This window comes from Nerophis lumbriciformis, linkage group LG34 (assembly GCF_033978685.3).
Source record: "Nerophis lumbriciformis linkage group LG34, RoL_Nlum_v2.1, whole genome shotgun sequence".
Lineage (NCBI taxonomy): Eukaryota > Metazoa > Chordata > Actinopteri > Syngnathiformes > Syngnathidae > Nerophis > Nerophis lumbriciformis.
Window position 1 is genome coordinate 3,221,051 of NC_084581.2, and position 15,320 is coordinate 3,236,370.

General features: G+C 46.8%; 1 protein-coding gene across 1 annotated transcript; it reads left to right on the plus strand.

Moving 5' to 3' along the window:
* The first annotated feature begins 8,762 nt into the window (after positions 1-8,762).
* On the plus strand, positions 8,763-14,819 carry LOC133576557 (myosin-6-like). Its single transcript, XM_061929874.1, has 2 exons — positions 8,763-14,584; positions 14,679-14,819. Exon 1 carries the CDS (start codon positions 8,763-8,765, stop codon positions 14,562-14,564), a length of 5,802 nt encoding a protein of 1,933 aa, XP_061785858.1. The 3' UTR covers positions 14,565-14,584; positions 14,679-14,819.
* Positions 14,820-15,320: the final 501 nt, after the last annotated feature.

Sequence of the window (15,320 nt, forward strand, 5' to 3'; positions counted from 1 at the left end):
CCACAAAAAAAAACCCGGCAGCTAGTGGAGAGTTGGATGGGCGGATAAGACCAGATGCAAGTGAAGTAGTGATATAATCCTCTAGAGCATGTCTTTCGTGTCGAGAAATGTTGTATAGTCGCGAAGAAGGGAGTGTAGCACCAGGGAGGAGATCAATACCACAATCGTAGGGACGGTGTGGAGGTAACGACAACGCTCGATCTTTGCTAAAAACTTCTTTAAGGTCGTGATAAGCAGTGGGCACAACCGACAAATCAATGACTTCCTGTGTGACGACGCGCGAGGACCTTGTGCGAGGGCATGCAGACCGCAGACAATGTAAATGACAAAAAATTCCCCAATTAATTATTGTAGCTTTGGCCCAGTCAATATGGGGATTGTGTTTAGCTAGCCAGGTAAGCCCAAGCACAACCGGAGCAGAACGAGAGGGTATGACTAGAAAAATGATTGATTCAAAATGGTTCCCAGATAATTGAAGAGATAACGGAAGGGTCTGATGTATAACGCTCGCCAGGTGGCCTCCGTCGAGGGATCGGACAACTCTAGGTTTATGTAACTTAGTAACGGGTATGGAATAACGCTTAATTACAGACTCATCGATGAAATTATCGTCGGAACCAGAATCAACAAGTGCCCTAATGTCCAATTTTTGGGATAAGTCCCAGGCTAGCGTACACGATAGTTGAAGTCTGGACAGTGTCTGACCTGTAGCGGACAGTAGAGGGGCATGGTCGATCGCTGGAGGATGTGAAGCTGGAACAGGGCGAGGAGGCGGCGCCTGAGTGCGTAGAGGTGGCGGCGCTTGAGTGCGTAGAGGTGGCGGCGCTTGAGTGCGTAGAGGTGGCGGCGCTTGAGTGCGTAGAGTTGGCGGCGCTTGAGTGCGGCGGCGAACAGGACGATGAGGACAGTGGGAGAGGCGATGCTCCACTTCTCCACAATATAAACACAGCTGGAGGCGGAGGCGACGATCCCTCTCAGCTGGAGATAGACGATTACCTCCGAGCAGCATGGGTTCCTCTTCCTGTGGTATCGGCAGGGCATCGACACTGGGTATCGGTGCAAATGTTTGACGCGCTCCATGGCCACTCCCACTGCGCGACGAAGTGCAGAGTCCCTGACGTCGAAAACTCTCTCTCTCCCAGTCAACGAGGCGATTTTCAACCCTCCCCGCCAGAGCGACAAGCTCGTCGAGGTTGTCGGGAGTCTTGAGCGGGATCATGTGTTTCCGGACTCGCTCAGCCAGACCGAGGGAGAAGACGTCCACCAATGCGGAAGTGGGCCATCCGCTCTCAGCAGCGAGCCTTCGGAATTCGATGGCGAAGTCCGTGACGCTGCGCTGACCTTGCTGTAGACGAAGTAATGACCGTGCTGCCTCACGTCCTGGTCTTTCGTGCTGGAAAATGTTCTTCATGGCTTTGGCAAAAGCGGCATACGAGGCACACACGGGAGATTGACGCCCCCATTCCGCGGTGGCCCAGGCGGAAGCCCGGCCACTCATATGGGACATGACAAAAGCCACACGAGCTCTTTCAGTGCAAAAAGAGGTTGGCAATAGTTAAAAAAAAATCTCACACTGGGTGAGGAAAGAACGCACGTCACCTGACTCGCCGGAGAAACGCTCGGGCTTGGAGAGTGGGGGACACGTAGCAGGAGGGGTGTCGTCAGGCAACGGAATATCTGCGGGTCGAGGATGGCTCAGCGGGACTGCTGCGTCGGCGGTGGGGGAAGTCATCGACTGCAGAGCGGTGAGTACGCTTCCCAGCTTTGTCTCCAAGATATTTATGCGAGCATCTTGGCGTTCCGCCATGGCTTTGACGCCAGTCCTAAGCACGCCAAATTGTTCTTCCTGTTGGTCTAGAGTTCTTCTGACCGGGTCGATCTCTGCGAGGTCCATGATGTGGCTGGTTAATATGTTACGAACTGGTCAAGGGGGTGACCCCGGGATGCAGAGACGAGAGGCAAGTTTGAATAACAAAAAGGGAAAACATTTAATGAGTCCAAAAAGTGTAACAAAAAGCGATGGGGGCAGAAGTGCACACCATGAATACTTAAATGAAAACAGGTTTCTCAGTGGTCGGCAGGGGGAGAAGCCAGGGCACACTAAGACACAGGATAAAGTCCTTGTTGCCTCAAGGAGGCTAGGAAACAAACACAACACGTTAGGATTTACAGGATTAAGGAAAAACAACATACCGGGACTGACGAGGCGAAGTAGGCACATGCACGTGGAAGGTGCAGGAAAAATTAACCAGCAAGGCCCAGCTGTGGGTGGCGAGCTTAAATACTCTGAAGAAATGGTTTGCAGGTGTGCCTAGTGTCCGCCCCTCGCTGGAGACTAATGAGCTGAGGAAACATCACAATAAAAGAGAAAGCAGGGAAATAAAAACACAACAAAATCTTTGCTTAAAACGCTTCCAGTTATAAGCAAGATTAGCAGTTAGTAGCATTGGGCTAGGTGGACTTAGCTTTTCCATGACTGCACTTTGGGGTAAGTTACCGGTGTTCTACCGAAATCTGTTACCCATCGGAATTTGTGACTCCAGGGGGCGATGTTCCCATGGCGTTTGTTTGATGGTTAAACGGCAAGCCCAAAGAGGAGGAGAAGAAGAACGCTTGCGTAAATGGCGTAAACTATCCTTAATGCTGAAACGTCAGTTGTCAGAATTTCAGCATTAATAAATTACACATTTTCTGGAAATCAATGACTTACTTTCATTATAGTATGAGTCCATTGTATCAGCTGTTGATTCTCTCTCACACACATACATTTTCCGGATTAAAAACTATCATGGAATGAAACGTCAGTTGTCAGAATTTCAGCATTAATAAATTACACATATTCTGGAAATCAATGACCATTGTTATTATTAATGCTGAAATTCTGACAACTGACGTTTCAGCATTAAGGATAGTTTACGCCATTTACGCAAGCGTTCTTCTTCTCCTCCTCTTTGGGCTTGCCGTTTAACCATCAAACAAACATCATGGGAACATCGCCCCCTGGAGTTACAAATTCTGACGGGTAACAGATTTCGGTACAACACAGGCATGGCCACATTCCACCTTCCGGGCTGCCGCGCATGCTCATCATTCCTGTTGCATGCTGGGTAGTGTAGTTCTTATATTCCCTGGCACATAACATCACAAACAATCCATCCATCCATTTTCTACCGCTTATTCCCTTCGGGGTTGCGGGGGGCGCTGGAGCCTATCTCAGCTACAATCGGGTGCCAAGTGCACATATGGACACCCTTATGCTTGAACATGGTGTTTGTTATGGACAATCTGTGACGAGCACAAAAGTCCAATAACAAAACACCACTCGGGTTCAGATCCGGGCGGCCATTCTTCCCAATCACGCCTCTCCAGGTTTCACTGTCGTTGCCAACATGAGCATTGAAGTCACCCAGTAGGACAAGGGAATCACCCGGGGGGGGCACTTTCGAGTATTCCCTCGAGTGTATCCAAAAAGGGTGGATACTCTGAACTGCTGTTTGGTGCGTAAGCACAAACAACAGTCAGGACCCGTCCCCCCACCCGAAGGCGGAGGGAGGCTACCCTCTCGTCCACTGGGTTGAACTCCAACGTGCAGGCTTTGAGCCGGGGGGCAACAAGAATTGCTACCCCAGCTCGTCGCCTCTCACTGCGTGCAACGCCAGCGTGGAAGAGAGTCCATCCCCTCTCGAGAGAACTGGTTCCAGAGCCCTTGCTGTGCGTCGAGGTGAGTCCGACTATATCCAGCCGGAACTTCTCTACCTCGCGCACAAACTCAGGCTCCTTTCCCCCCCAGCGAGGTGACGTTCCACGTCCCAAGAGCTATCTTATGTAGCCGAGGATCAGACCGCCAAGTGCCCTGCCTTCGGCTTCCGCCCAGCTCACAATGCACCCGACCTCTATGGCCCCTCCCATGAGTGGTGAGCCCATTGGAGGGGGGACCCACGTTGCCTCTTCGGGCTGTGCCCGGCCGGGCCCCATGGGGACAGGCCCGGCCACCAGGCGCTCGCCATCGTACCCCAACTCCGGGCCTGGCTCCAGAGGGGGGCCCCGGTGACCCGCGTCCGGGCGAGGGAAATCTGAATCCTTGTTGTTTCATTCCCATAGAAGTCTTCGAGCTGCTCTTTGTCTGATCCCTCACCTAGGACCTGTTTGTCTTGGGAGACCCTACCAGGGGGCATGAAAGCCCCCGGACAACATAGCTCCTAGGATCCTTGGGACACGCAAACTCCTCTACCACGGTAAGGCGGCAGCTCAGAGAGGAGCTGATGCAATTATATTTTCTACAAATCCACCTAATGTGTCTGGTCTATTTTAATGTTAGTGTATTTGAAATCATAGCATAGCTCATAGCACAAATAATACAAGACATGAGAGTAATTTATCATTTTATAATACTGAAGACTCATATTTGAAATTAGCAGTAACGAATTCAATGGCGTGGTGTGGCTCAGGTTGTACAGCAGCCATGCCAGGAACTTGGGGGTTCCAGGTTCTATTCCAGCGTTGTGTCCTCGGGCAAGACACTTCACTCACCTTGCTCCCATGCAGTGCCACCCACACTGGTTTTAAATGTAGCTTAAAGATGTAGATAATGGGTTTCACAATGTAAAGCGCTTTTAGTCTCTAGAAAAAAGCGCTATATAAATATAAATCACTTCCCAATTTAATAAATAAACACATTTTACAATTATGTTTTATTGTATGAATTAATGACAGCTAGTTTAAGTACCAGTGGGGTGGAAAAGCAAGTTGTGAATTGTGAATTATATAAATTGCTTCTATATTGAAGCTATATCTGATGTATGACACCGAAATACTTCCAAAGTTTGCGAGTAAATAGATATGATCAAAATAATATACATTTTCACAGAGATTCCCAAGCCATTTTGAGAGATAATGAGCTCGAGTGATGGAGAGGTAGGAACCACAGATCCCTTCATCACCAACAACAATGCAAATCATGCAGACTTTGTGAGAGCCAAAAGCAATTACTTTGGGAAAAATTATGATCCAGAAATGTATATTGTTGATCTTGAACATAAGGAGGATGAGCTACAAATTTTAGAAGCTGTGTGCTAAACCGATCCAGCTTTAGTGAAACACTAAGCATCATGTAGCAGTATTGCTAAGTGCTACACAAGAAATACTACAAACATTATATAGCATTAGCTTATTGTACAATGTCTGTTCATACTGCGATGCTGACTGATAGGATGTCCATATCTTCCCGTTTAGATGAAAAATAATCATGATCGACACAAAGGGTTAAGAAGGAAAAGTCTCCCTGCAGACACTGTCTTCGGTTGTGTGTGTTTGACTCCATCTCTGGGTGTACATTGAATGTCACAGATGAACAACTTCTAGACCAAGGGTGTACAAACTATGGCCCGGCGTCTTCAATTTGGCCCGCGAGTAGACGTCTTTAAATCGGCCCACTAGACAAAACAAGTTCAATAAGCAATATCATATACAACGAGAAGAGGCAATTCCTGAAATAATTGTGTGTGAATGCTCCAATGCTGAAGTTGAACTGGAATTCTGACAGAATGTAGTATGAATGTAAGAATAGTTTGAATGTTGGAACGATTTGAATGTTGAAAAGCTGACGCTGAACTGAAATGCTAATGTAGGATAAATGTAGAAATGGTTTAAATGTTGAAATCGCTGAATGCTGAAATAGTTTAAATGTTGGAATGGTTTGAATGTTGAAGAGTTTGTATTTCCAGGGAAAACGGAATTTGGTTTGGACCTTGGAAAAGTGTTAGTTTGAATGTCCAGGATGAATGTAATGTGTTGATGTTGGAATGGTTTGAATAGGTTGAAAAATGTGGGAATTGTGCAACTTGGAAAAATGTCTTATTCATTTCAATGGGAACTTCATGGAAATTTGGGAATTTTGGGAAAAACAGGATTTTATATTCCAATGGCGGTCGTGGGTTTGATAAAATATTTTTTAGGAACGCCTCCCAACTGTGTTCAACCAATCAGCATTCGACAGCGCAGCCCGCCACCGGAAAGGTTCCGGGTAGCTTGGAAAAGTCCCATGTAGCTAGGAGGAACTCCTAAAGGTTCCGAAAGAACTAAAGGTACACGTGTAGTTTTGGGTGGAAACACAGATGCAACTTTATTTAGTGGGGAAGTTCCTGAAAAAGTTGCTGCTGCTGAAAAGGGCCTAATGACTACATTGTTAAATTACTATTTATTTGTTTATTTTTTTACGACTTAGAATGCATAAAAAAAAGGAAAAAAAATATGTGTTCATGTCTTATATAGGGATCGTAATTGATAGACAGCACATCTCTGTATAATTTTGTAGTATTTCCAGTACGACTGATCTGATAACATGGTCAGAGTGCAGAAGTGTTACTTCAGTGATGTGAATCTACGGAAATTACCGAAGGCGTTTGGCGCCGAATATTAAAAATGACTGACTGAATTTGTGATGTTTGGACGGTATTTTCACATACTTTGCAGGTTGTAAATACAATTGGATATGGTTTAATCAGTGGTGGGCCGTCAGGGTCAGGAAGGCCTTCTCTGCTGGCCTAACATAACCAGAAATCATCATCATAATTAAAGATAAAAGTAATTTTTAATTTACTTTCCCTAAATATCTAAAAGTATTCATATTCTCTTCATGTCATATTATGCTCTTTCCAGTGCTGTTATTTTTAGTTTTAGTTTGTATCCAATCAGAATTCAGCTAGCTTATGTTGCCATTCTGTACGAAATCTGCCCGGGGCCTTCAGAATCAACAATGCAGGCGTCTATGAACGGACATATACAGTTGATCGACAATTGCAATAGCCAATCAGATCACGAGTTGTTGTCAGTAAGGCCTTCTAGCTGGCCTAAGGTTGTACGTGACATTTACGCATCCTGTAATTGAATACTCACCGGGACCGTTAGCGGATGAATTTGAGAACACACACAGTTGATAGACAGTTGCGATAGCCAATCAGATCACAAGTTCTTGACAGTAGCCTATCTAGGTTGCCTGATGTTAACGAGACTGTGATTGGATACTCACTTGTCATTCCAAAGTGAGTATGCAATCAAATGTTTCAAGTTAGTGGGAAGCGGGAAGTGTTGACCCTCAAAGAAGGATAACAAAACGTTGATTAGGTGGCAGATATACATTTGCAAGGCAATTTTCAAGAAGAATATTTAAAGAGAAGCTACATCTTGTGAGACGATGTCGGCGATGAAATAGGGAAATGCCTGCCATTTCCACTCGAATCAACCGACTACGAGGGACTATACGGCATCGAATGGGTGCTACAAATTGTGAGTTAAAATATTTTATTTCTTTATTTGTTCACGTTTAATATGTTTTTTTGCAATTTTAATTTTGACAGTACCACATAAGATATGTTTTAATTGCTGATGTGGGTTTATCGATTTTTAAATGCGCCAGAAAATAACCCGTTTTGTACACTGTTGGTGGTGATTCAATACACAGTAGTGCGTGAATGTGTTCCTCTATAGTATTTCTCCAGCAATGGTCATGTGGTGACATAAATGATGGTATTTTGAGAGGTAATCATTGAAGTCGGGCATCACTGAAGGCCCAGGTGGGAAACGCACGGCCCGCTGGGTTTAATGGATACAATGAAAGACAATTGAGCATATAAAGTCAACTTGTTTTTCCACTCTACTCTTACTTTACTTTAATGTAATCATCTTTAAATGATCAATTACTTAGTAAACTTCACCTGAATAAACCTACAGTAGGTTTTCTTTTACTTGTGGGAGATGATGTCAGTGATACACAAATATTATTCCTCCATACTTAACTATTGTCGTTATTTGTCGAAGCATCAATTTATTACCTTACTTGTTTTATAACCCTTTAGTTACTTTCCACTGTGTTCCTGTTTAAAATATATATGGAACTGAAAAGACTGAAGTCTCAATGAGCATTCAAGCATTCAAGAGTATTCAAGAGCATAATTTCATTTTTTCAGTATCGATCTGCACATCGGTTTAGGAATGTAATCTAAGTAAGCACTAACATTGTTATAAGTGTGTACTTAAAAATACAACTTGTTATGTAGTCCTTACTGTGCTGACAACAACACACACTGCACATGCTGATAACAAGCATAATGATGCACACTATCTCTCAAACACACATTCTCACTGGTAACCCCCGTGCACAGACCCACACTCACACACACACACACACACACACACACACATTCACGTACACATGCATGCACACACACACACACACACACACACACACACACACACACACACACACACGCACACACCCGCACACACACACACAGCAAACAGCAAACTAACAACTACATTTGAGCCAAAGATTTCCAAAAACTAGTGTGTGTGTGAGCGAGCAAGTGTGTGTGCGTGTGTCTGTGTGTGTTCATGTGCGCGTGTGTGTGTGTGTGTGTGTGTGTGTGTGTGTGTGTGTGTGTGTGTGTGTGTGTGTGTGTGTGTGTGTGTGTGTGTACTTGTTGCAGCACACTCCATCCAAGTGGCGTCTAAATGAAGACGTGTTAGGGATTAGGACGTTGATAAAGTCTAACTTCTTCCTAAAATGGAATGGCAACAGTTTAAGGTCTTCTCTGTGACCTCGCCTTGTCTCCTCAGACAAAGTTAGCATCCGCTTTTTCCCCCTTTTCTTTGACTTCTTTCCTTATTCGGTCTTGCAGGAGTCTTTAAAAGCGGATCGACACTGCCTCGCATCACAGTTGTGCTTCAACTCCTTTTTCTGCTCGGTCCTACTGGTCTTCTTAAAAATGTCGGATGCAATGATGGCCGAGTTCGGAAAAGCCGCCCAATACCTGAGGAAGTCGGAAAAGGAGCGATTGGAAGCTCAGACAAGAAAGTTTGACATCAAGACGGAATGCTTTGTGGTGGATGACAAGGAAGAGTATGTGAAGGGAAAAATCCAAAGCAAAGACAGTGGAACAGTGAATGTGAAGAAGGAGGACGGTACGACAGTGAGCGTTAAAGAAGTGGACGTTCACCCACAGAACCCCCCCAAGTTTGACAAGATTGAAGACATGGCGATGTTCACGTTCCTCCACGAGCCAGCGGTGCTGTTCAACCTGAAGGAGCGCTATGCCGCCTGGATGATCTACACCTACTCCGGCCTTTTTTGCGTCACAGTCAACCCGTATAAGTGGCTTCCCGTCTACGACGCCGAGGTGGTGGCCGCCTACAGAGGTAAGAAGAGGAGTGAAGCTCCGCCGCACATCTTCTCCATCTCCGACAATGCCTACCAGTACATGCTGGCCGATAGGGAGAACCAGTCCGTCCTAATTACCGGAGAATCTGGAGCTGGCAAGACGGTTAACACCAAGAGAGTCATCCAGTATTTCGCCAGCATCGCTGCTGTTGGTGGGGCAGGCAAAAAAGACAGTAGTAAAGGGACGCTGGAAGATCAGATCATCCAGGCCAATCCTGCACTGGAGGCCTTTGGCAATGCCAAAACACTGAGGAACGACAACTCTTCTCGGTTTGGAAAGTTCATCAGAATCCATTTTGGGAACAGCGGGAAGCTGTCCTCCGCAGACATAGAGACCTACCTTCTGGAGAAGTCCCGCGTCACCTTTCAGCTCAAAGCTGAAAGGGACTATCATATCTTTTACCAGATTCTGTCTAATCAGAAGCCGGACCTGCTGGACATGCTGCTGATTACCAACAACCCGTACGACTACTCCTACATCTCCCAGGGTGAAGTCACGGTGGCCTCTATCAACGACTCAGAGGAGCTGATGGCCACAGACAGCGCTTTCGATGTGCTTGGCTTCACCTCAGAGGAGAAGATGGGCGTCTACAAACTGACGGGTGCCATCATGCACCATGGTAACATGAAGTTTAAGCAGAAGCAGCGGGAGGAGCAAGCTGAGCCCGACAGCACGGAAGCAGCAGATAAATCTGCTTATCTGATGGGGCTCAACTCCGCCGACCTTATCAAAGGGTTGTGCCACCCCCGGGTCAAGGTCGGAAATGAATATGTTACCAAAGGCCAGAGTGTGGACCAGGTCTACTACGCCATCGGTGCACTGGCTAAGTCAGTGTACGAAAAGATGTTCAACTGGATGGTGGTCAGAATCAACCAGTCTCTGGACACCAAACAACACAGGCAGTACTTCATAGGCGTGCTGGATATTGCTGGGTTTGAGATCTTCGACTTCAACACCTTTGAGCAGTTGTGCATTAACTTCACTAACGAGAAACTACAACAGTATTTTAACCACCACATGTTTGTCTTGGAGCAAGAGGAGTACAAGAAGGAGGGAATTGACTGGGAGTTCATTGACTTTGGCATGGACCTGCAGGCTTGTATTGATCTCATTGAGAAACCACTTGGGATCATGTCCATTCTGGAGGAAGAATGCATGTTTCCCAAAGCCAGTGACCAGACCTTCAAATCCAAGCTCTATGACAATCATCTGGGCAAGAACAAAATGTTTGAGAAGCCCAGGGCAGCCAAGGGAAAATCAGAGGCTCATTTTGCTCTGGTCCACTACGCTGGCACCGTGGACTACAACATCAGCGGCTGGCTGGTGAAAAACAAAGATCCCCTCAATGAAACAGTGGTCGGTTTGTATCAGAAGTCCTCACTCAAGCTTCTAAGTGTGTTGTTTTCAAGTTACTCAGGTGGTGACGGTGGGGACAAGGGAGGCAAAGGAACCAAGAAGAAAGGCTCTTCCTTCCAGACGGTTTCGGCTCTTCACAGAGAGAACCTCAACAAGCTTATGACCAATCTGAAGACCACACATCCCCACTTTGTACGCTGCCTGATTCCAAATGACAGGAAGACTCCAGGAGTCATGGACAACTGCCTGGTTATGCACCAGCTTCGTTGTAATGGTGTTCTCGAAGGCATCCGTATTTGCAGGAAAGGTTTTCCAAACCGTGTCCTCTACGGAGACTTCAAACAGAGGTACCGAATCTTGAACGCCTCCGCTATCCCCGAGGGTCAGTTTATCGACTGCAAGAAGAGTGCTGAGAAGCTGCTCTCATCTCTGGACATCGACCACACGCAGTACAAGTTCGGTCACACCAAAGTCTTTTTTAAAGCCGGCCTACTGGGGACTCTGGAGGAGATGCGAGATGAGCAGCTCTCACGAATCATCACTAGAATCCAGGCCAATGCTCGAGCGGTGCTAATGAGGGCCCAGTTTTCGAAACTAGTGGAGCGGAGAGATGCCCTAATGGTTGTCCAATGGAACCTTCGCTCTTTCCTGAGTGTAAAGAACTGGCCATGGATGAAGCTTTTCTTCAAGATCAAACCCCTGCTGAAGAGTGCCGAGTCAGAAAAGGAGATGGCCAACATGAAAGATGAGTTTAACAAGCTAAAGGAAGCTCTGGAGAAATCAGAAGCACGTCGAAAGGAGCTCGAGGAGAAAATAGTGACTCTTCTTCAAGAGAAGAATGACTTGACTCTGCAAATTCAGTCTGAGCAAGACACGCTAACAGACTCTGAAGAACGATGTGAACAGCTCATCAAGAGCAAGATTCAACTAGAGGCCAGGCTCAAAGAGATGAGCGAGAGACTGGAGGACGAGGAAGAGTTGAATGCGGATCTGACGGCCAAGAAACGGAAACTGGAAGACGAGTGCTCTGAGTTAAAGAAAGACATAGATGACCTCGAGCTGACATTGGCCAAGGTTGAAAAAGAGAAACACGCCACGGAGAACAAGGTGAAGAACCTGACCGAGGAGATGGCATCCCAGGATGATAACATACTGAAGCTCAACAAAGAGAAGAAAGCTCTGCAGGAGGCTCACCAGCAGACACTAGATGACCTTCAAAGTGAGGAGGACAAAGCCAACACTCTGAGCAAATCCAAAGTGAAATTGGAGCAGCAGGTGGATGACCTGGAGGGCTCTTTGGAGCAAGAAAAGAAAGTCCGGATGGAGCTAGAGCGGTCAAAGAGAAAGCTGGAGGGGGACGTGAAGCTGACCCAGGAGAGTTTAATGGATTTAGAAAATGACAAGCAGCAGCTAGAGGAAAAGCTCAAGAAAAAAGACTTTGAGGTAGCCCAGGTCACCACCAGACTGGAGGACGAGCAGGTTGCTTCAGGACAGTTCCAAAAGAAGCTGAAAGAAAATCAGGCAAGGATCGAGGAGCTAGAGGAGGAGCTAGATGCCGAGCGTGCAGCTCAAGCCAAAGTGGAGAAGCAGCGCTCAGACCTTTCCCGCGAGCTGGAGGACATCAGCGAACGTCTGGAAGAGGCGGGCGGAGCCACGTCGGCACAAGTGGAGCTCAATAAGAGGAGAGATGCTGAATTTCAGAAGATGCGTCGAGAGCTGGAAGAGTCAACCCTCCAACATGACGCCACTGCCGCCACATTGAGGAAAAAACACGCTGATAGCGTGGCTGAACTGGGCGAACAGATCGACAACCTGCAGCGAGTCAAGCAGAAGCTGGAGAAGGAAAAAAGCGAGTTGAAGCTGGAGCTAGATGACTTTGCCTCAAGCATGGAGAGCGTGGCCAAGAATAAATCCAACGTTGAAAAGATGTGTCGAACAATGGAGGACGCCATGACAGAGTACAAAAGCAAATACGAGGAGGCCCAAAGGTCCATCAATGATATGACTACCCAGCGGGCCAAGCTGCTGGCTGAGAATGGCGAGTTTGGACGTCAGTTGGAAGAAAAGGACTGCTTGATATCTCAGCTAACAAGAGGAAAGAACTCATACAACCAGCAGGTGGAGGATCTACGCAGACAACTGGAGGAGGAAGTCAAGGCCAAGAACGCCCTCGCCCATGTCGTACAGTCTGTTCGTCACGACTGCGATCTGCTCCGAGAACAGTTTGAAGAGGAGCAGGAAGCTAAGGCGGAGCTACAGAGAGCATTGTCTAAATCCAACACGGAGGTCTCGGCTTGGAGGACCAAGTATGAAACCGATGCAATCCAGAGAACTGAGGAGCTAGAGGAAGCAAAAAAGAAGCTGGTCCTGAGACTCCAAGAAGCAGAGGAGGCCATCGAAGCGACAAATGCCAAGTGTTCGTCGCTTGAGAAGACCAAGCTTAGACTCCAGAATGAGATCGAGGACCTGATGCTGGACCTAGAGAGGTCCAACGCAGCTTCGGCTGCGTTAGATAAAAAACAACGGGCTTTTGACAAAGTCTTGGCAGAGTGGAAACAGAAGTTTGAAGAGTCGCAATATGAACTTGAAGCCTCTCAGAAGGAGGCAAGATCGCTTAGCACCGAGCTCTTTAAACTAAGAAACGCTTACGAGGAGTCCCAGGACCAACTGGAAACCACAAAAAGAGAGAACAAGAACCTGCAGGAGGAGATCTCTGACCTCACCGACCAGCTTGCTGAAGGCGGAAGGAGTGCTTGTGAACTGGAGAAGATGAAAAAGCAGCTTGAGCAGGAAAAGGCAGAGCTACAATCGGCACTGGAGGAGGCCGAAGGTTCTCTGGAGCATGAGGAGAGCAAAATTTTGCGAGCCCAACTGGAGTTTAACCAGGTAAAGGCTGAGATAGAGCGGAAGCTGGCAGAGAAGGATGAGGAAATGGAGCAGACCAAAAGAAACTACCAGCGAATGGTGGACTCACTCCAGACCTCTCTTGAGTCTGAGGCCAGGAGCCGCAATGAGGCACTGAGAGTGAAAAAGAAGATGGAGGGTGACCTCAACGAGATGGAGATCCAGCTCAGCCAAGCAAACAGGCAAGCGGTTGACAGCCAAAAACAACTGAAGACTCTCCAGGTCTTCCTGAAGGACACCCAGTTGCAGCTGGACGACACCCAGCACGGTAACGATGACCTGCGGGAGAATATCGCTGTCATGGAACGTCGAAACAACCTAATTCAAGCCGAGCTGGAGGAGGTAAGGGCTGCTCTCGAACAGACAGAGAGAAGTCGAAAACTGGCCGAGCAGGAGCTGACCGACTCAACGGAACGCATGCAACTTTTGCACTCACAGAACACCAGCTTGATTAACCAGAAGAAAAAGCAGGAGGCAGACCTCCTCCACCTGCAGAACGAAATGGAGGAGGTAATTCAAGAGAACCGCAATGCTGAGGAAAAGGCAAAGAAGGCCATCACAGATGCAGCCATGATGGCTGAAGAGCTGAAGAAGGAGCAGGACACGAGCGCACATCTAGAGCGCATGAAGAAGAACATGGAACAGACTATCAAAGACCTGCAGCTTCGTCTGGATGAGGCTGAGCAGATCGCAATGAAGGGCGGCAAGAAACAACTCCAAAAACTTGAGTCTTGCATCAAAGATTTGGAAAATGAGCTGGAGGCGGAGCAGCGAAGAGGAATTGAATCCGTCAAAGGCGTTCGCAAGTATGAACGACGCATCAAAGAACTCACCTACCAGACTGAAGAAGACCGCAAGAACGTGGCTCGACTCCAGGACTTGGTGGACAAGCTGCAAGTGAAGGTGAAGTCCTACAAACATGCCGCAGAGGAGACAGAGGAGGCAGCAAACGCCAACATGGCTAAAGTGCGCAAGCTGCAACACGAGCTGGATGAAGCACAAGAGCGAGCTGACGTGGCTGAGTCGCAGGTGAACAAGCTGAGGGCCAAGACCAGGGACAAAGCCATCAAGAAAGGTCTGGATGAGTAAGGAGCTCCATCGCCGGTAAGGTGAGGCCAGTCAAGGTTCATACGGCATGTTTGCATCATGGAGCACATTAACGTCATGTTTTCATAGTAATGATGTCATCACATGTGTTGACAGGTTTGGACGACTGACATCGAGGCTGCAGCTGAAATATCATCATGGTCACATAAGATGATGCAAACCTTCAGTATTGACAGCAGCAAGTTACTATACCAAAAGTCACTGCTTTTCACAATGAAAGATGAATAAACTATCACTGAACAGTCAGTTCCAATAAAGACACATTTCTGTAGAACGCAGCTTCTTATCTTTTCTGTTCAAAATACAAGACGCTTTCATTGAGGATACTTATGACGTCATTGACATGATGACAAAAAATTGTGTTTTGTTTTATAAATACTGGGGTATTTCGGTATCAAAATCATCACAATACTACCGTGACATATGACGGTATAAAAACAAAAACCTGGTCAGTGTGGTTTTTTTGCCGGCATTTTTTAATTGGCCGATCTGAAAGTAAACTACATCTCCCATAATTCCCTGCATAGCTCAAGTGTGCACGGTCCGTGTGTGGGGAGTCGTAAAGGTGAGAGAAAGGATTGTTGTTTTTTCTGAATTTTCATTCAAATCTATCCATACCTTTTTGAGTTATGTTGCTAACAGACAAACTAACAAACACTGGTGAAAATAAAACCTCTTAACACAACCTCTTTGGTCTGCGTACTGTAAGGCAAAGTCGCCGCCTTTGTCTGAATGGTT